Source organism: Sus scrofa, chromosome 13 (assembly GCF_000003025.6).
Source record: "Sus scrofa isolate TJ Tabasco breed Duroc chromosome 13, Sscrofa11.1, whole genome shotgun sequence".
Taxonomy (NCBI): Eukaryota; Metazoa; Chordata; class Mammalia; order Artiodactyla; family Suidae; genus Sus; species Sus scrofa.
In genome coordinates, this window is record NC_010455.5 from 144,435,309 (window position 1) to 144,458,530 (window position 23,222).

The following is a 23,222-nucleotide window of genomic DNA, read 5'->3' on the forward strand; positions in this document are numbered from 1 at the left end:
AACCATAAAAAATTTTTCTTTTTGCCATGCAACTTAAATCTTTTCTAGAAGATCTTGCTATTTTTATCTTGGAATGTTTTTGCCATGTTGACTCTTTGAAGATTAACCTGGAATGCAAATAGGATGTGCGATGGATGTTCTATCGTATTCAGTGTTTAGAATGCCTCATGGTGTCTGACTTATTGCTACAGGTTTGTTATTCTTTCTCAGCCAGTGTTTGAACTCCTCCCACTCTCACCCATTCATCACCCTGATAGTCCTGTCCAAAGACTATCAGGTAAAATACAATAATCAGTCAAAGCCAGATGGTGCCAGTGGCAAAAGCAAGCATTTCCTCTTACAGAGCCTGCAACAAATAAATAAATAATACCATCTCATTTGACAGTTTAATGAGTATAAATCTACCACAGCAGGAAAATCCTCCCCAAATATTTAAACAATTAAAATGTAAAAGGAGAGATACATAAGCATTTTGTAGTAGTAGGCAGGACCCAATTCCATTTTCATTACTCTTAGGAAATCCACCATATCACATATCTTAGACTGACAGATAAGTGGAAAGAAATATATGAGACGCTACTGGTCAAGATAAAGGGATAGAAATCAAGAAGGACATGGAGGAAGGTGAAATGAATGTGTTCACTCTAGCATGTTTCTAGCTTATTGTTTTTATTACATCTGAGCAGAATTTAAATTTGTTTATTCATTCAAGAAATATTTACTGATCATCTCATATGTGCCAGCCACTGTACAAGGTGCCAGCAAACAGCAGTGACTAAAAGAGTCAGGGAATCCTCATGAAGTTTACTTGCCAATGGTGTCAACAAATAATAGTAACTAAATTATCTTAGGTGGATATAAGGACTGCAGAAAAAAATGAAAGAGAATAAAATGGCAAGGTCTGCTTTACACAGGATGATAAGAGAAAGCCTCCTAGGGAGGATCTACACAGTGAGATTTGAGCAGAGTCCTGAGGAAGTAGGGGAGCAAGCCAAGAGAATAGGCATGAACAAAGCATTTCAGGCAGAAGGAGCAACAGTTTCAAAAGCCCTGAGGCTACTGCAATAATATAGTGAAAAATATGAGTAGCTTTGGTCTGATTTCGTTAAGTATAGGATTATATCAGACAGATTATTGTGTGCAAGCACAGAAACTAGACTGGATTAGGGTAATATCAGAGCTCACATTATTGATGGGAAGGCCAGAGCACAAGCCTCCAAAAATAGGCAGGAACCAAGGAAAGCAAGCTGGACACAGGAAACACAGTCAAGGCAAGACCACTGACTGGTTAGAACATCAGGTTGTGGGCACCATATATACCAGACCCCAAGCGCCACCATCATTGAGGATAATTTATAATTGCCGTGGCATCCTTGCATTATTCCTTAAAGATTCAAACAAGCTGAGTCTAGGTCTTGAGATGCTCACATTCCAGTTGCCTGGAAGTGACGAGCCTCTCTACCCTCTAAGTGAGAGGCAGGCTCAAATTTCCATCCTCATCTTATTAGCCACATCTGAAAGGTAGGCTCATTATATTTCTGAGTTCTAGACTCTAGGAACCAATACATATTAATCCAAAATACCATTGAGAGTACAGGGTGTGCAAAATTTAAATCAATGACATCAATATCTCATTTCTTAGTTAACCAAATGTCTATTTATTAAACCTCAGACGTGTACACACACACACACACACACACACACATGTGCACACATGCATGCTTGCTACTCAAAATTCAGAAACTAGTCCTTAAGGAATTCCTACCAGAAAACACTTAACATATGCTTCATTTAACATAGACCCAATGTCATCACCCTCAACATCAACAATAACAAGTAACAGCTAACATTAAGTGCTCACTACATGCCAGGTATAATTCTAAGTATTTTACATATATTAACACCCTTAATCCTTAAAAATCCATTGGGATTGTGGTATTTAAGTCTTAATACCTATGAATGTTCTCTTAATCACAAAACTCACCTTCCAGGCCTCCAAGGAAGATTGGATGGTCACGTTTACACAAAAAGGAACACTAGTGAATTCCTTTAGTGGGAAACATCCCTGAACAACTAGGAAAATACACCTGAGACTGATGAAATTATCCAGGAGAATTATAAAAGGGGAAACACATTTTTAAATAGACACAGGTCTTCCACACTGTACTGTGAGCTACTTGAGGGTAGAGAGCGTTTCTTTTTCTAAGAAAATTATTTCTATATTTCTAGTACTCTGCATAATTTCTGGCTTAGTAGATGATTAATACATGTTCAGTGATTGAATAAATGATTTCTATATAATATTGGAGGAAAATGTTGCCTCTCAAAGTTAGTCCTCATGAAAAAGGCTAACGGAAAAATAAAATAAATGGGTCAAAAGGTGAAAAACACAAAAAATTTGTCTTCATTTGTAAAAGAACCCTGTCCCTTTATGAACCATATTAATGCTGACTTCATAAATTTAGAATATTTAGGGATATGTACATCCAGAAATTGAAAGGATGATCCTCTTTTACCCCTCTGAAAGAAGCGGTACTGATAGGCAGAAATTCCAGCTCAGCTCTTTCTGACCTTAACTTTCCAACATCTGCACCAAGAACGACTGGGTATAGATCAGCATTTCCAAACTCTGCTTCCTAAGCTTCCTCAGAGGGGCCTCAGGGCAGAGAGGAGGAGACTGACCAGATTGAAGGCTGGGCCACCAAACTCTGCTCCAGCCAATAGCACCTTTTATCTATTTTATGTATTTGGATTCTGAGAAATATCTGGGACCAAAGGTTTCTGTGGTTAGAAGAAGTCAAACACACATATGCACATAGCCCCAAAACAAACAAACAAACAAACAAACAAACAAAAAACTAGATAATCTCTAAAATCCCTTTAGCTCTATTATCAGGCATATAGTGAAAGAGGATGACTCTTTTCCCTGGGAGATTAAATAAAAAGGTAAAAAGGTAATAGTTAAAACTGTAGACTCAGTATGTGCAAGCCTTGTGTAGTGCGCTGTGAAATCTAAAACACTGAGATCACAGGAATGAAATTTAAGCAGTGTCTAGGGAAATAGGAAAGAACAATAAGTAAAAACATATCTAAATGCTCTCTCTTTCTCTCTGTATACATATATACATGCAACGTATATACAGATACATATAAACAATATGGGGAGGGAAGAATTACTGGGGAGGTTTTTTACATTGATTGCAGCATGAATCCAGATGGAGAATGAGGCAATGTCTGGAATGACTTTATAAAAGAGGTGATTTTAAAACAGAATTTTTGGAGGCAGAACATAGTTTGACAGATGGAAGAAGGAAAGCATTTCAGGTGAAGAAGATGGAACCACTTCATGTTAGGAGGTAATAAAAGATTATATGTACAGAGAGTGCCTAGTAGATTTTGTTATCTCCCAATCTTACTAGTCTATTCTGTAATCTTTTGTACCAACTAGGCCTGACCTGCTGACCCTCCACTGGAATCCAAGGAATACTCCCTTCTTAGTTCCAGAGGATTTGGCTGAAATTTTGTTCAATCAGAACGACCCAGATTTGTTGGTTCTTCCTGGAGTATGGTAAGATTATTGGCAGCTTAAAACTTATAGCAGTGTCTCTGGGTACGTACCAATTAAGATGTCCAGAACCCTCAAGTGAAAATAGTTTTCCACTCTTTAAAGGGTCCTGCTGAAAAAAATCTCCTATGGAAAAGTATGTGGAAAGTGGAAGCAAAGGAATGTATGGCTAGATCAGTGGGATAGAAAATGAATTCTCTCTCAGATATGGCTCCCAGGGTTCCACCCATATCTGCTGGGTCTTCCAAAGTTCCACAATATCCCCCATCCCAAGCTCTTCAATGTTGACTATTTGCTTCTCTCATCTACTTTCTCAGCAACCCAAACTACTCATGTATCTTCTCCACTTCCCACGTAATTACCGAAATAAAAAATGTACAACTGAGAAAAGTGACTCATTTTTTTTTTTCCAGCTGAAGTCTGCTTCAGCTTGCCTTCCTTATGCTCATCCATTCCCTAAAACAGAAAAATCATATTCTTTCAATCTTTCCCAAATTTGATTTTGGAGTGAGCATTGCACCAACTTATAAATGAGATGTGTTTCCAAAGTTTGGCAAGTTAGCAGCTTGAAACTTAGAATATCATTTCCTGAAGAAATAACTCTAAAAGAGTGTTTTAAGTCTCCATCCAGACCAAAAAAGTACTTTTAATCCTTATGTAATATAGTTTTAGTTCAGGAGGACCTAGCTACCTAATGACTGCAAACCATTCTTCTGCTTTCTTGGTTCTTAAATCTATTCTTAAAAAGGAAACAGATTACATTGAAGAATATTTCTCATGCTCCAGAATTCCAAGGGGGAACCCATTTCTTCTCAGCTCTGCTCCCCATAAGGAATCATATTTTTGTGTGTAAGAGACATATGCTAGGAGTTGTTAAAGTCAATCATTACCTGGCCATTTGTTTCTTTCTTACTCTTTAGGAAAATCTTTCCTTTTGTTTACCAGTTTGGGGATAGGTACAACAACATCAGACAGATGGATGCTTCCATAGCACATAGACAAGCACCAGAAAAAACAATTAATCATCACAGTGCATATTTTTTCCTGAGAGTAAAAGGAGAGAATGTACACATGCAACTACAAGTTACATCATTATTAGTGAGAAAGGATATAAAACTTCCCAGAATTCCTCTGGGAGGGGTTTCAGAAGAAAACAGTTTTAGATATTATAAAAAGTTTGCGTGTTCAGCAATCTTGGAAGGCATATTAATGGGTCAAAAAGACTATAGCTATATTGGAGTTCCCATTGTGGTGCAGTGGAAATGAATCTGACCAGGAACCATGAGGTTGCAGGTTCAATCCCCAGCCTCACACAGTGGGTTAAGGATCTGGCATTGCTGTGAGCTGTGGTGTAGGTCACAGAGGTGGCTCAGATCTGGCATTGCTCTGGCTGTGGCAAAGGTCGGCAACTGTAGCTCTGATTAGACCCCTAGCCTGGGAACCTCCATATGCCATGGGTGCAGCCCTAAAAAGAAAGAAAGAAGAAGAAGAAGAAGAAGAAAAAAAAAAAAGACTATAGCTGTATGTTTTAAACTGATGCTATTCCTTACCCCAAATCATAAGAAGTTTATAGTGTCATATATGGCTATCTTTCCATGTTGAAGTATCTCTCTACAAAATGGGGACTGTTATTTGCTGAAGCAACCAGCTGGCACCACTTGGATGAAATCCAAGTCTGTGCAGTCTTAGCTCTCTGTGAGATATCTGTCAGGTGCCTAATTATAAAGTGTGCCAGAGTGGCAAGGGTCCGTGAATAATTAGTGGGAATTGGGCAACCTTTTTCTTAGGCTTAACCAAATCTTGCCATCACATACTATTCATTAGACATGTATACTTGGTCGTTTGTGTGGGCTTCATTTACCCAACTTCTATTTAATGGTAGCCTATTATGTACAAAGCATTGAACTAGGGCTATATACATAAGACAATAAATGAACATGACTCCTACCCTAAAGGAGCTCCTAGTATAGCAAAAGAGACAGACATGTATGAATACTTAAAGTCTGTGGAATGTACTATAGGCATGTACTAGACACAAAGATGGCATGAAGGAAAGATCAATACATCCACCTGTAGGATCAGGGAGTCTCCACAAAGAGGAAAACAATTCTAGTCACATTACAAAGTAAATTAGAAATGTAGTATGTAGAAAAGATGGGAAAGGAATACATTCCAGGCAAAATGAATTGTGTTTGGAAAGGGAGAAAGAATGAAACAGCATGGGTTGTTCCATGAAACTGGACAGTTGTAATTGAGCATGAGATGTAAAGGGCCATAGATTTTGAAGTATAAAGAGAGAAGCAGGGATTGAAAATTAGAAAGTACCTCTTTAAAAAATCATATTGAGAGCAATCCTTAAAGAAAATAAAAGAACTGGGGTGTGGAGTTCCTGTCAGGGCTCAGTGGTTAACGACCTGTCTAGTATCCATGAGGACACAGGTTTGATCCCCGGGCTCGCTCAGTGGGTTAAGTATCCGGCATTGATATGAGCTGTGGTGTAGGTTGCAGATGTGGCTCAGATCCTGTATTGCTGTGGCTGTGGTGTAGGCTGGCAGCTCAAGCTCTAGTTCAACCCCTAGCTTGGGAACCTCCATATGCTGCAGGTGTGGCCCCCAAAAACAAAACAAAACAAAAAACAACAAAAAAGAACTAGGGTGATATGTTAGAAAGTGACCTGGACACCACCCAGATGGATTGTCACAGAAGCCTCTCAAGTAAAGAGTCAGGGAAAGAGGGTTCTGAGTAAACATATTAACATACCCCAAGGCTTTGCAGAAGGAATGCGCTTGGTGTGTTTTAAAAACTAAAAGTAGTCCAGTAGACATGATGAGCAAAAGGAATATGGTTATAAGAAGAATTCATTGTTTTTTTAAGGTTGAGTAATATTCCATTGAATATATGTACCATATCTTCTTTATCCAATACTCTGTTGATGGACATTTAGGTTTCCATCCATGTCTTGGTTATTGCTATCAGTGCTGTAATGAATATTGGGGTGGATGTATCCTTCTGAATTACGGTTTTCTCCAGGTATATTTTCAGGAGTAGGATTGCTAAGTCATATGGTAGTTCTGTATTTAGTTTTTAAAGGAACTTCCACATTGCTCCCCATAGTGTTTGCATCAACCTACATTCCCACAAGAAATGCCATTTGCAGCAACATGTATGGACATAGACATCATCATCTCGATTGAAGTAAGTCAGGCATAGAAAGACAAATATCATATGAGATCACTAATATGTGGAATATAATAAAAAAATGATTGCAAGGAAACATTCACAAAACAGAAATAGACTCAAAGACTTTGAAACCAAATTTACGGTTACCAAAGGAGAAATGTTGGGGCAAGGGATGGTTTGGGAGGTTGAGATTAGCATATACACACTACTATATACAAATTCGATTGATAAAAGGACCAACTATATAGCTTGGGGGTAATCTAATCAATACTCTGTGATAGCCTATATGGGGAAAGAATCTGAAAAAAAAATGGATTATATATGTATATGTATGGCTGATTCACTTTGCTGTACACCTGAAACTAATATAACATTGTAAGTCACATATACACCAATAAAATTTATTTAAAAAATAAAATTAAATTTAAAACAAGAGGAATTCAGAGAAGGAGGCAAGTCCTAGATTATATAGAATTATATAGTCCTTGGTAGTAATGAGTTTGGTTTTGGTTCTAGATGGAATAGGAAGCTATCAAAGGTTTTTAAATGGTGGAAACATATGATCTTAAAGATACTTTTTATTATTATTTTTTTATTTATCTATGTATCTTTTTTTTTTGGCCTCATTCCTGGCATCTAGAAGTTCCCAGGCCAGGGATCCAATGTGTGCCACAGCAGTGACAATACTGGATTCTTAACCACTAGGCTATCAGGGAATGCCTTTTTTTTTTTTTCTCTTTAATGTAAAAGTTCTAAAGCTTTTCCTCTAGATGCTAGGATCTCTTCTGAGTCTTTAAGTGGTAAAATTACCTAGAAAAATAATACTTTATGAAATCTGTTTCTGTGATTAAGCCAGTGGGATGACTCAGTGAGAGACAGACAAGTCAATAGGATGTTAACTAAATACGGAGCAACCCTCATCTGTGTCCATCAGTGCTAAGGGATATAGGGGAAAAGGAATGGTCAGAATAAGGAGTTAGCCCAGTAATGGTACAGTACACATTTGCAAGATATTGAAAGACACTGAGTTGATTGACAAGAGGGGAATATTTCAGGACAGCAGAATGGCACAGAAAAAGAAGAGTTTAAAATAAGCAATTTTTTTGCCACACCTTTGGCATATGGAATCTCCCAATCCAGGGATCCAACATGAGCTACGGCAGTGACAACACTGGATCCTTACTGCTAGGCCACCAGGGAACTCCTTGATAGAAACCTTTTAAAAGACTATTCTTTCTACAGAGAGAATGATTGTAAAGGGTTGGGGGCAAAAGAAAGAAGATTATAAGGGAAGGCTATTGTTTTAGTCTCCATGAGAGACACTTGGGCTAGAAATGATGGTGGAGATGAAGAAAAGGGGACAGAGACAGTATGTATTTTCAAGGTAGAAAGTGAAGGCAAGGGAGGAATGAATGGCTATAGACACTAGAAAAAATAGCAGCATCTAACAGTATAAGGAAGACTGGAGGAATGCATCAGGATTCCATTTTCATTTAGATGACTGGATCAGAACAGGGAAGAGATCTGGGAACAAGAGATGAAGACTTATTTTTAGGATGTGTTAAGACTGGGCTATCAGAGCAGGATTTCTAGTGGGCAGTTAGATATAAAGCTCTAGAGCTCAGGAAGTAGCTTTAGCTAGAGAGCCTGGAGAATTCAAGGCCCATTAGTGACATAGGAGTTGTGGGGACAGATTAGATTATTCTTGGAACTTCTATTGAGAAAGAACATGAAAAAAGAAGGACAAAAGCCTGGGGTAGCAACAAATTTTCACAGGTTAGTAGAGAAAGAGGAGCCAAGGTGTGTGTGTGTGGGGGGGGGGTGAGATAAAGAATGTGAAACCAAAGCTATAAAAGAGAAAAAGTGGAAGAAAAAGTTATTAGGGAAGCCAAGAAAGTAAGGAGAAGGAATGTTTCATCATGGTTTCAAATGTCCCAGAGAGGCCATGAAAGATAACTCCACTTGTCTTTCTGATAGTTTACAGATCCTTCTATTTGTTTTGTACTTTTGCTCAGAAACAATCAATATGTGTTTCTTGAGCTGGCACTGAACCCAAGACCTTACCTTCAAAAGTATGCAAACTAGTTTGGGAAGATCAGGTCCATACAAATACTAATGGATATCAAGATAGATTCTGTTTAATGAATGCTGAAGAAATAGGACAGGTAGTATGTGCTACTGATGATCAAAGAGAGGAAGCCACAGAGAACTGTGGTCACCAGGAAAGCCTTCTTGAATGAGATAATTCTTGACTCAGGCCTCAGAGGTTGGGTGAAATTAAGAGGCAACAAGGGGACTTTCCAATGTGGAAATGCCAATAAACAAAAGTACAGGGAAATTGGTACTTAAATTCATACTAAGTCTGGCTGAGGCAAGATGACAAAGTGGAGGAGAAACTTTGCTATAGAATGTGTCATTTTATAAGCTGGAAGGCCTTAGAGAAAGCTTAGTTTTAACATGCCTATTTTTATATAGGAAAATGGTAACTCAGAGAGATTAAATTTGTTTAAATTTACAAGCTTAGTCAATGATGGAGCCAGTAGGAGGTAAGACAAAAATAGGAGATTGGGGAGTTTCCACCATGGCTCAGCGGCAAAAAACCTGACCCTGGCCCCATTCAATGGGTTAAGAATCCGACATTGCCATGAGCTTTGGTGTAGGTCACAGATACAGCTTGGATCTGGTGAAGCTGTGGGTGTGGTGTAGGCCAGCAGCTACAGCTCCGATTCAACCCCTAGCCTGGGAACTTCAATATGCCGCAGGTGGGGTCTTTAAAAAAAGAATAGGAAATTGGTACTAGATTTTGAAAAGCCTTTAAAAAATCATAATAAATAAATTAGAATTAATGCTCTAAAAAAAGAAAAATTACTGAAATTTTGAGAAAAGGAGGAGTGAAAAGTAAGATTAACCAGCAGGCAGTGTGCAAAGGTGAGGCCAAAACCAGAGAATTTTGGTGCTATCCAGACTTTCTGACCTGGGTTTTCTCATCCAAACCACAGAACACACACAAAAAATGATTTGTTTTCTTCATTCCGTAGAGAATGATGCGTAATCAGTACTGGTCTAGATGTAGAGGATAGAGTTTAATTAGTTACGTACAATTATGGGCTTTAGGGCCTGAGGGTGTTAGGGTTTGATTCTCTTCTAGAAGGTGAATTGAGAAAGGCTGGCAGAAGAAGGGATGGACAGATGTAAAACACCTTGCAAATAGGATTTGGTAACTGATAGTACGGTTTCATGAGGGAAAGAGCAATCAGTTCTTTCTATATTCTGAGCTAGATGACTGGGAATGGGTGGTATCTTCCCAAAAGATATTGTCAAAAGTAGGGGAGACAGAGATCTAGTCTATGGAGAAGATAATTAGTTTAAACATGATACTTTCTGAGATGACAACAAAAACAACAACAACAAAAGAAAAAATATCTGGAAATCTTGGATTATGGTAAAATTAATTTTTTCTATTGGTTTTCCTGTGGTTCTCATAGTTTGGTTCTTCTTCTTCTTTTTTTTCTTCTTTTTTTTTTTTTTTTTTTTTTGTCTTTTTAGGGCTGCACCCATAGCATATGGAGGTTCCCAGGTGAGGGGTCAAATCAGAGCTATAGCTGGGGGCCACAAACACAGACACAGCAATGTGGGATCCGAACCCCATTTGTGACCTATGCTGCAGCTTATGGCAGTGCCAGATCCTTTAACCCACTCAGAGAGAACAGGGATCAAACTGGCATCCTCATGGATACTAGTCAGGTTCATTACCTCTGAGCCACAATGGGAACTCCAGTTTGGCTTTTTATGGATGGATTTTTATATATACCCAAGTTAAGTAAAAATAACAATTTTGGTAAAATATACTTAATAAAATAAACTTTATAGAATCCAATCAGTTTCCAATGACACTAGAAAGAGGATGTGGGAGAATTACAGAACCTACAGAAAATGCATACTTACTGAAAGATACATGGTCTTTTCTTAGCAATAATCAAGTTTCTTTTCACTTAGATAAGGATAAAAACTGAATTTAGTCCTAAGTATGTTTAAATATACTTAAGTATACTAGGGCCCAAACTTCTTGGATTCTTTCCTAAATACTCTTATTCCTGGGCTTACTGTATCTTCCAGATGATGTTCATAAGTAAAGTCTGAGCCATCTGTGGTCATTAATGTTCCCATGACAGTTTTCACTAGAGGGTAATGGCCCAATTCCAAGTAGTAATTCTATTTTATAACTCCTCTTCTCACCTCAAGAATAATATTCTTCATTTCCTTTTCTATACTGGTTTCATTCCAAAGGGGCAAGGTATGAAGTTCAAGATGGAAGATAGTATGCAAGAAACTAGATCCTGTTGATATGATATTTTCTATACAGCTCTCCAGTTAACTGTCCATTAGTATGGAGCACAAATCTGGCTGAGTTATCAAAAGCTATTACTCTGTGTTCTCAATCAAAGCAATCAACGCCAGGAGGAACACTGAATTTAGATTAGCATGAAAGATTCATTCAAATGAATACTAAATACCAACCTGATTTCTCCAGAGTAGCTTTCCAAGGTGATACAGAAAAGAGAATCACCCTGCCTTTCACTGGAGTAAGTCCTTGAGATGCAGTGGTTAGGGAAGACTGAAAATGATGCTTCTTCTTCAGAAAGAAACTACATTTGAATAAATCAAACCCCCAAGTCAAATTTGGCTAAAGAAAAAGCCAATATTTGTTATAGAAGATAACATTCTCTTCTTCCTTTTGAAAACCTCGGAAATTTTTAGAAATATTAATTCAGTGAAACTCTGGAAGAAAAATTCTCCAAATGTCTAGATGAAGATGAAATGGAGGATGTTTACCAAGGATCACTTATAAACTCACTATTTCTTTACATCCCTCAAATAAAGATTTAAAGAAAAAGGTCTTTGAAATGCAATGTCCACCCTAAAAATGCTTTTCCCCTTCCCCCATTAGAACCCCATAATAGTCTGGATAGCTAAAGTGGGCTGCCCTCAATGCAATATGTATCTAGAAATCTAGTTGCAAGTTAATTGTTTAGAAGCCAATAACTTTTCTTTGAAGAAAGTTTCCCTTGATTTTCTGTTTTGTTTTGTTGTTGTTGTCTGGTAAATAACATAGACAATTGCCTCTATTAGAGTTTGAGTAGAACTGTGGAATGCATCTTTTAGAATAGCTGTTGAGGATCTAGTTTGGCAGTTAAGAGGAGCTTCTACTTCTCAGTTTATTTTCCAAACTGGAAAATTGGTTTCTGAACCAAAAAGCAAAGTAGGAGGAGGAAGAGGATTTGCATTTTAACAGCTCTGAGTCTAGGCTAATTCCCAGGCTGGTTTTGCTGACTAAGAGGTTTTGAAGCCACTTAGAAAAGCAGCCAATTCCTGAGTTTGCTTAACCTTTGGAGATCAATTCATTTATTTTTTCTTTGCCTCATCTAGCTCTTTTATGTAGTCATTAATGGGAAGACATTAGGGTCTTTCAAATTTTCATTTAAAAATAACATTTTGAATAGTTATTGGAACTGGGATTACAAATAATGGATGTAAAACTAATTACCAAAATTCTACATTTAGAGCAAACTGGTGCATTGGAGACAAGAGCCCAATATTTCAGAAAGTGCCAATTTGTTAAAAATAGATAAATACGATGATTACTGTTGGAATTAATTCAAGGACATTCAAAATGAGACGACTAATATCAAGGAGTAGCATTTCTCTGATACAAATCCAAGGGAGATGTTTTACACCCATTATTGCCCAATCCTTTCACAAAAGTGAACCCCACAAACCAAAAGGGTAAACTTAGATCAAAGCTGCATCACATCAAATTAGCAAGAATACATTGGTGGCACCTGCCAGAGTTCAACTTCTGGAAAAGACTGAAAACCTAGTGCCTATCAACTCTAGGTGTGGAGATTTGCCCTAGAAAGAGTTGCTCTTTCTAGGTATAAAAGCTCAGGAGATTGTTTATCTGTATGGTTTCTGCCTCCTTTCAGAGTCATCATTGATGATAACCCTACCAATAATAACATATGATATAGGCCGAAATGAAAACAGCCAAAGGGAAAATAGTGATCCACCATTTTTGAGGTAAATCCCTTCTAATCTGGACACACAGTTTTATATGCAGGAGACTACTTCTCAGCCAATTTAATCTCCCTAGATTAAGGGGTGTGAGTTTCCAGAAATTGTCTAAGCCACATGATGATTGGTCTATTTGGTAACTAGCTGACCCAAAAAGGACCCATCAGATTCATATATTCTCATTCTTTCTCTCATATTCTCTCCTCTTTTTCTCTCTGTATATGTGTTTGTACAGAGATATATATTCTACCTCTCAGCTAGGATGTTTAATTGAGAGTCAGAGAAGCTGGGATTATTAGTAACTGAGACTTTTGAATGTAAGGCTCTAGAAAGAAAGTCTATGAATGCCTTATGTTGAGTTTCCCAGATCTACCCTACTTGTCAAAAGCGTGGCTGTTCGACCTTTTTTTTTGTTTGTTTGTTTGCTTTTTAGGGCCGCACTTGAGGCATATGGAGGTTTCCAGGCTAGGGACTGAATCTGAGCTACAGTTGCTGACCTACACCTCAGCCATAGCAATGCCAGATCCTTAACCCACCGAGCAAGGCCAGGGATGGAACCTGCAACATTATGGTTCCTAGTCAGATTCGTTTCCGCTGAGCCACAGTGGGAACTCCATTGATTTCTTAATTTCATGTGATATCTAGTTTCCTTTCAATAGATCATATTATAGAGGCTCAAAAGTGGTTTCTGTTACTTGTACCTAAGCAAAGGACACATTAGTAATGCAAGAATGTATGTATGTGTATGTCTGTGTGTGGAGAGAGAAAGACAAGGAGAGACAGACACATATACACATGCACACACACAGAGACAGAAGACAGAGAGAGACAGAGAGGTGACTAGAGGGAAAGATTAAAGGTGATTCATCAACCAACTATAAATATAATAAAAGAAATTGCTTCTCTCTGGACACCAACTTATTTCCAAATTTCTAGTTAATGTATTTTTCTTTCTTTTCTTTTTTAGGGCTGCATCTGTGGCATATGGAAGTTCCCAGGCGAGGGGTCAAATCAGAGCTGCAGCTGCGGGCTTACATCACAGCCACAACAACGCTGGATCCAAGCTGTGTCTCAGACCCATGCCACAGCTCAGGGCAATGCCAGATCCTTAATCCACTGAACAAGGCCAAGTATGGAACCCACATCCTCATGGATACTAGTCGGGTTTGTTACAGCTGAGCCGCAGTGGGAACTCTTTAATGCATTTTATATCAAACTCTATATAAACCCCCTTTATAAAAGTATTTTTCAAAATATTCATGATGTTAATTTTTCTATGTTAGACTTTGGCTTCTAGGAAAAACGAACCTTTTACAAAAAATTGATCCAACGTTACTCTTTAAAATATTTTCAAATATTATCCATACACTAAAAAATCAGATCCTTTGGGCTGCAAAAGTTCATTGCTTGTATGAGAATTTGATATATTTTGTATTATTAAATAGGTAACACATCCCAATTTACCAGGGACACAGTAGAACTGAAATGTCCTCTGTAGAGATGCAGAGAGTTTAGATTATTCATGGTGTTTACAGTTGAGTTGGAAAAGGTTCAGGATTATACACCACTTCTGATCAAGGTTAATTCCTGATGCACTGAGGAATACTGAGGTTGCATGAAAATAGTGCTCAGGTGATCATCTTTGAACTATGCTTTCCCTAAGCAGGCTTGATCCCCATTTTCAATCTCCTAATCAGCCCCACATTCCCTCTCACTCTTCTGCCTGACTGGGCCCTCACGTGATTGATGTGAGCACAGCATGCCTGGTCATCTTAGTGCTGAGAACCCAGTTTGGAAGTGAGGTGGGAGTGGGGCTAGGGATGGGGAAGAAGCAGCTAATTTAGCAAATGGAGAAGAAAAATCTAAATGTGAAGAATAGACTGAAACAAAAAAAAAAGATAAAAAGAAAAATAGTGGATATTCCTAATGCCTTTGAAGTGATCCTAGGGGTTGCCTGACAATTCGAATTTTTGCTATTTTAATTCTGTCACTGAACTTTTTGAAGGAAATGATAAAGCTATGTTATGCTCCCATCCATTCATGAGGTTAGTATTTACTCTAGAGTTGGAGAGAAGGGATGGGAATGGAAAATGTCTGTATATTCTACAGAGGGAGCAAGGGTAGTTACTCTGCACAGAACCATGAATACTTTAGGTTTCAATATGTGGAATGCTTCAATTAATACTTTACACTTGAAAAACACATTGTTTGCAAAACACTTTTATTTTTATCACTTTATTTGAGCCTCACACCAACCTAGCAGAAAAGTATTGGAGTATTTTTTTATGTGCCAACTTACAAAGATGAATATACTGAGGCTCAGGAAGATTGTTACTTACCCAAGGTCATACGACAAGCAATTGGCAGAGCCAGGTCTAGAACCCAGGGTAGGGTTTATTTCACTACAAAGACATGAAACAGGACATTAAACAAATAACATCTAAGTATATAAGATCTATAATAACTCAGGATAGGAAATCTAGAGGGTTACACTCCCATTTTATAGCCTAAACTCACAGCAAGTGTGTCACTCTGTTCTAAGTAAACAGGAGACAGAATTATAGCTTCAACCACAACCACCTTGGGAGGAGGACCAATACGGTTGAGTATACACTTACACAGAGTCAGCTCTCAACAGGTATACAGAAATGGTCTTCTACACCAAACCACATCCCCTAATGTCCCATCATGATGATCCCTCCCTTCCTTTTATTCCCTCAATAAGTATTATTATTATTTTTTTTTTTATTGAGAGGCTACTATGTGCCAGACATAGCTTAATACACCTGTTTTGTCTAAAATACCTATTTGGAAAGTTGGAAAGAACACACTTTTTCTTATAATTCTCCTTTTATGACCTCATCCACTAATACTAGCATGAGCTGGCATTACTTAATTAGAAAAAACTCCACTTGGACCTGAAGAGAGGAGAAAAAAATATGAAAACTCAAAGAAAGAAATTGAAAGAGACTGAAAGCAATGAGCAAAATATAAAAAAAGGTATGGAGCTTGGGGAAAACTACTCAAGGTCACCTATAGATCATTTTGTCTTACTGGTTCTTCTCAAGGTTGTGGCAATTTGGTAGGGGAAAATCCACTACTTAGAGTCTGGCAGAGAGTATTTTCATGTAAAGCTGTAACCCCAAAGAGCCTCATGTTGGCCATAATAGGCCTACCTCAGAATGCAAATTCCTTCAGTCTATTCAAACTAAAGAAAGATAAGCTTGATCTGATTCTCATTCATTTAAGACATTTGAGAGACTACTTACCTTTCAATCTCCCTTTACCTTCCTGCAAGATTTCTCTTTGTGGAATATTATTATGTAGATAGTTCAGTGAGAAAAAAAGAAACCCAATGCAACTAAACATAATTCTTGGATGTGGGCCCCTAACACAGGCCAATACTATGTGCATTTTTTGAAGTCCGTGTGATCAATGAAATAACTAAGACTAGTGAGGGGTTGAGTCAGGACCTATTTGGGATAGTTGTGGAGCCAAGCAATATGTGAAAACATTTGGGATCCAAAAGGAAGGGCACAAGAAGATCCAAGACTATGGTGACCATGTGTCTAACATGGACTCTGCTAACTTCAGAGGGTGGGGCTGGTATGTTGGCTGGTGAGTGGAGGAGGACATCAAAGGGAGGTTTGCAGATAGTACCAGGTCTAGTAGTTTAGAGAAACACAGTATAAATGGGCCCATTTTGTATTATGTAACTGATTTCATTTAAAAACTGATAGTTTTCATGTGTAGAGGTCAATAACAAGCATCAATGATGATTATCTCCACTCAAAATTTGATGCCAAGAGATTAAAAAAAAAATCTAGTAGTCATTCCATCCATTTAGATATTTCACAATTTACAGATGGCTATAAACCTATATTTATTTAGCAAATAGATCACCCACAGTTAAAATCAATTGCTCTATATGCCAAGCATTGGCATAGGCACTGGAGATACAAAAGCAATTAAGAGTCTATCCTTTCCCTTAAGCATCTCACAATATAGACACCAGTATGTGAAAAAAATCAAGTGCTACATAGTGTAACAAGTGATATAATAATGACTGTACAAACTATAGCATAGTCACAAAGAATGTTGAAGAAAATTTAACTCAGGGAGGTTAAGAACATCTTCAAAGAGCTAACTCTTACGGGGAAGAGTTGGGCTAGGCTGAGAGGGAAGTGAAAAGTGGGCAGAGAGTACAGAATGAGCAAAGGCACGGAAGCCTGAAATATTGATGTGGTATCATATGTTGAGAGAAGAGGTATTTGAAGATGGCACTGGAAAGACAGTCAAATCTAGATCATGTCATCCATGCTGAGTTTGTATTTAGCTTACCATTAATAGGGAACCATCAGAAGATTTTCACGAGGGAAATAATATGGCCAGATTTGTGTTACGCAAAGATAAGAGCAGGATTATTTGCAAGAATTGAGGGAGAATAAGATGGAGGTAGGGAATCCATGTAAGAAGCTATTGATTTTGCCTAGATAGGACCTGATGAAAGTCAGAACCAGGTTATTTGCAGTGGATCTGAAAAAAGCAGAGGATGAATTCAAGATCTTTTTAACTAGAATCAAAGAATTTCCTAAGTGGAAGTGGGGACTGAATGAAAAGAATATGTTTAGGATCATTCCCAGATTCCCTGTGTTTAGAAGCGGGATGAGATGGTGTTACAGCAATAAGGGTGGGAATCTGGAGTAAGACTAAGAGGTACAAAATGGAAGGCACTGAGTTTGGCTTTGTTTGTAATGAGCATGAATGTCTCTGAAACATCTAGACAGAGATATCTAGGGATCAAAGCTCAGGAGAGAGGTCCAGGCTACAGACTTGGAAATCACACAGGTGGTTACAACTCTGGATGTGGATGAGATCACCTAGAATTAGTTTGTTGAATGAGAAGAGAAAGGGATCAAGATCATTAACAAGGAGAGAATTGGTATTTGAGGGGGGAGAAAGTCAAAGAAGCCAGTAAAGAAAATGGAAAAGGATCTATCTGAGATGGAGGAGAAAGAGGAAAGCTATAATGGGGCCAAAGGAGGAGACAGTCTCAGGAAGAGGAGTGGACAAAACAATACAAAATACCAAAGATATGTCAGGTGAGATGTGAATTGAAGGGTCACTGGTTATGGTGTATTTTTCAGAAAATGTTTCAACAGAATTATGGGAACAGAAGATTTATTAGAGTATATGGAATAGTGACTAGGGAGTGATGAAGAGGAGGGATCAATGATGAGCAGAGCAGAAGGAACTCCTCTCTAACAGAAAAAGGAAGCATAGTAGGCACCTGAACAATCTTTAAAGGTGCAATTTCTAAGCCAAGTCTTACACTGCAGACCTTGGAGAGAAATTTTCTTACATTTGTATCGATCTTTGTTTTCATATCAATGTTGTTTGACCCCTACAAAAACTTTTAAAGTAAGCATGGTGGGGTTTTGTTTGTTTGTTTTCCTGTTTTGTTTTTCAGTCTCCATCCTACAGGAGGAAACCGAAACCCAAATTATGATTCACTCAAGACCACAGAATCAGCGAGTGGCATCTAAGGACTCTCAGCACAGTGCTCTTCCCAACACCACAGAAAAAGTTCTGAAGATCAACAGGATGGTATAAAGGCAACAAGACCATGCTCCAGAAATTCAAAGGGGAGAATTCCTGCCCACAACCACTTCTCTGATTGACAGCAGATGACACCCATGGTTGCCTGAATGCCTCTATGATAACTAATAGGGAAGCGATTAATTAAATACTGTACCTTTCCTTGAGATGACGTGAGTGTGTGCATCCTTTGGAATGTCCCCTTAAAATCAGGGGAAGATTTCAGACTTGTTTTATTTTATCAATATGAACAAGGGGAATATTTGGTTAATATACATGCTCTACCGTTGCCTCAAAGACACCCCACCTCCTCCCCTATGGAGGCAGGTAAAACTGATGTAAATTAATCAGCCCCAGGCTCTACACGGTCAATTTTACTATGATGGAGGCAAAGGAGACCCTAAGCCACTCTCCCTCACAGTGAAGAGGAGCGCTACCCTTCAGCATAAGACATGAAATGTTTCTTTAGTTTTGCCAGCTCAGCAAGAGAGAAAATTAACCCTACATATTCTTATCCCAATTGCCTCAGCATGGGTGGGGAAGGAGGGGACCAGAGTTGAGACTGTCAGCAGGAGAGAAGGGATTGTTGTGTGCCCTAGCATGAGTTAGAAGGAATTATAGAGTCACTAGATATTAATGCATTTCTAGATTCACCATTAATCTTCTAAGGTTCTCTGCAAGTCTAGAAATTTGGCAGACAAAAAAATGCCCTTTAAATAATTTTTTTCTGTTTGAATTTGGAAATGTGTGGTAGAAATCACCTTTTTAAAAAAATGAAGAGTTTCAATTATATTAAGTAAAATGCTTCCATTTAATTAATTCACTTAGTCCCTGGGTGACACTGGGTGTGGCTCAGTGAGATTTAGGAGGAATGCAATTTATCACTAGGAGGAACGGCTGCACCAAGCAGCAAGGCAGCATCCTTCCACACCTTTCCAACACTGCAAGGGAAAGGCGCAGCCAGGCTGCAATACTGAACCACAGGACACACTAAGAATTATTTGTTGTATGTAAATGCAAATGTTGGTGGGCTTGAGGGGTGGAGGCTAGAGGGGTTTCTTGCTTTCATTGGTGTTCTTTATACTTCAATTACAAATTAAAGTTTTTATTTTTAAACAAAAGAAACACCTCACAGTTTTCTCGCATTGTGGACCCAGATGACATCTTGCAAGTTTTTCATCATCTGCAAAATGCATGGTGATTAAGCTATTTAAAGTTAGCCCCAAGATATTTGCAAATCATAAGCCAATAAAATCTCAGAAATTCTTTAATTTTTTCCTCCTTTGACCACTCCTTTACCATCTTCTCTCCACCCCATCTCATTCTCTTCTTCCTGCTGTAATAATCCATAATGGTAATTAATGGCTAATAAAGATCATTATGCTTTCTTCTCAGCCATTGACAATGTATTACAACTCAGAAATCCAGGATTGCTTCTTTATGCAGCTCAAGTGGAAGAGGAAGGAAGTGCAATCCCTCCAGCCCCCTCCCACGTTTCTGCTGGATTTCATGGGTGTGGCAGAGTTTAGACCTTTGCAGGGTTTTGCCCTTGTTTTATTCCCTGTTAAGGACTAGGGTGATGAATAGATGGCAGACGAAAGATAAACACAGTCAGATTCTGTCACTAATGACATAGGATCATTTCACCCACAAGCAAGAAACCTCTGTGCGACCTAAGTACTCAGGCTATAGAAATGCCAGTCAGTGTAGTGCAAGCCCACGCCCAGAATACACCATTTCTTTCAGTCTGATTTAATGGCATCCTAAATACTGACGTATGTGAAAGATACACAGCAGTGGTCAATAGGGTACATGACCATTTCACACAGAGTCACACATGCATAAAATGTATGGGCAAAATAGGACTATTTCTCTACCTTTCAATTTTCTCCCTTGAATATGAATTATGCTAAAACATATGCCGGCATATGGAAACCATACACAGTACATGCATGACTTCTGTGGGGGTAGTATGCGGATACTCTCCACATTTACATGTGAATTTATACAGCTCCCTAAACACACAATTTTGGTTTCACCACTTTGCACACATCCTAGTGAACCCTTGGGGCTGTCAGTGAGAGGACCCATGCAAAGGCAGCTAGCTATATGTACCCTTTTGGGGAAGGGGATTTCTTTAGCCTTGATTTCCTTTGAAAATCATGCTTGGTTTCCTTTGTCAGAGGGGCATGTGAATACATGTATGTGTATACATAAGGTGGCAAAAAGTTGTAAACCAGCATTTTCTTTCCCCAAATTAAAGCTTTTTTAATGAATAGCATTGGCTTCCTTAGGGCTCCACCTTCCTAAATTTTATTTCCGAAGCTCACCAGGGGGGTAACCTCCGAACATTTCCTTGATGGTGTGCTTAGCCCCGCCACCTGTATATATTGCATTTATGTATTAGAATGAAGGAAGACAGAGAAGAGGAAATGTCCGGGTTTGAAAAATGAGCCAATGGAAGCATCAATCTGTGGCATCATAGAGCAGTTTAGGGAAGTGCCACATGTAAGACCCTCATGCTGTTCCCCAAACACCCTTACACAAACCACACACAAAATCTTTATCTACCTATCTATCTATCTAATCTGTCTAACTATCTAATCTGTCTATCTATCTATCTATCTATCTATCTATCTATCTATCTATCTATGCCTCTCCACCCTTCCCACCCACTGGTCTGAGATTCTGAGATTCGGCTTCTGTCTCCCTTCCCCTTCCTCTTCCTTCGCCTTCATCCTCTGTACCCGGCCTCCCCCTCCCCACCCCCACCCCTTCTAGGGCGCTGGCTAAATGTGCAAAGCTGGCAGCCTGCTACTTCTCCACTCCCCCACCCACACCCCCTTCGGATTCAATGAGTGTATTACAAATTGCCCCATACCCAATACCTGCAAAGGAATAATGCCCAAATCCTACCTCTTGCGCCCCACCCCACAGGCAATCAACGTGCAAAGGGGCTTTTTTGACCAAGACTGACTTCCCTCCCACGGAGATGCGCGCACACACGCACAAGCACACACTCGCCCATATCCCACACCCATTTTCCTCCTTAACCTTCACCAAAATCACTCAAACGCGTTCTGATCAATGTTTGAAAGCTTCCTTTGGAGGATGCCCCGCACTGTCGGTGACTGCGGAATACCAAACTAGGCATTCCTCTCCACCTTCTCCCCAGTCAAGTTTCTAAAATGTCTTTCAAGAAATAAGTGAGCCATTTGAAATGGAAGAAAAACCTGTGCAGTGGGTGAGAGGGAGGTAGGGGAGAGAGAGGTAGGGGACTCGGATTCTTGCTAATTTCCTATGTGTCCCTCTTCCAGATGAAAATGAGTCACCATGCTTATTATCCGGAATGTTAGCCCCTCTTTGGCCACTACAGTTCCAGGAAAGATGCAAAGAAAGGGGAGAAAAGACCGGATTTCCAACAGGTAATACTCGGCTCGCCTTTCCCATCCCATCGGAGCTCAAAGCTCCTAGGGGCGTGGTCCACCCTCTCCTCGGACCAGCTGGTGCACAATCGGCTGCTGATCTTGGGAAGGGGATTTTTCCCCTTCTACATGGCCAACCCCCCACCCCACCCCCAGCCCCAGTGGCTTTTTAGATGCTCTTTAAAAAATCTCCCAAAATTACAGTTTCATTCATTCATTGAAAAATAAATGAATTAAACCTTCACATGTTTTTTCCATTAATACCTGTGCCCATTTGAAGCTCATGCATGTAGGAAATTAGGCTTCTTCCGCAGCACATGTGAGAAAATTGTACGCTAGAACAAGCAATACTCATTACTGAATCTTATGCTTTCAACCCTGCTTTTTGCAAATAATATAAAAGGATTGCCTCCCCATCTTGTAGGTAGAGCCCACATTTTCTCCCCCACACCCCTTCTATATCCACACCCGCAAACCAGAGACTTAAAAGGCTCAACGTTTACTAATAGCCAAAATTTTTTTTTCTAGCCAAACAGGCATAATTTTTGTAACACCATCCTAATTAGTAGCAGCATTCCAAAACCAGAGCTTGAAAGAATAGAATAAAAGCTGGGATGCAAGCATCAGTTACCATATGCTAAGGAAACGCGAGCACCATGGCCAGAGCAGAAGCAGTTAAAATATTTTTTTCTGCCTTTACAAGGAAATATTGCACTCTGGTAATTTCACAACAGCAAGAAGTAAAAATCTTTAGGTCTACCTGTTTGGTTCTTCTCATACAGCACAGCATGGTTGTATCGTCCCTTGCCTTCTTCCTGCCTTCTCTCCTTTCCTCCTCTCTCTTTCTTATTCCCCCCCTCTCCACCTCTTTTCTGCTCGCTTGCTCACTCGCTCTCTCGCGCTAGCGTGCTCTCTCCCTCCCTCCCTTCCTCTCTCTCTCCCTCACACACACCAGGGCAGTTAGCAGCAACTGCAAGGTCCACAGCTATTGCTCACCGCACATGCTCTCTCTCTCTCTCTCTCTCTCTCTCTCTCTCTCTGGCTCTCACTCTTCACTCTCTCCTCTTTCCTCTCTTCCTCTTTTCTCTCCCCGCTACCCACTCTCTGCCTATCTCTTTTTCTTCCCTGTTTCTTGATCTCTTTCTCAGAATTGTTCACTAGCTTTCAATGACTAATCACTTCCCCCAGCCCCCACCCTTTTTCTAGACAGTCACCCCCTCCCAGTCCCCTGCCAGCCTCATGAATATTTAAACATCTCCAATCTGGACCCAATTACCCACCGACTTTCCCACTGCATTGAGAGGGTGGTGAGGTGGGAGCAGAGAAGCGTAATTCCAGCCAGTTCAGATTACATGGAATATGTTTTAGAGAAGAGGGGCTTG

The 23,222-nt window shown here is 39.3% G+C and overlaps 1 protein-coding gene across 1 annotated transcript in view; it reads right to left on the reverse strand.

The window, feature by feature from the left end:
• The window catches only part of GAP43 (growth associated protein 43), a 93,823-nt gene extending 70,995 nt beyond the window's left edge, over window positions 1-22,828 (reverse strand). The window contains exon 1 of the mRNA NM_001244335.1: window positions 22,601-22,828. Coding sequence (NP_001231264.1) covers window positions 22,601-22,630 — 30 coding nt within the window. The 5' untranslated portion in view covers window positions 22,631-22,828. The remainder of the gene's footprint in view (window positions 1-22,600) is intronic.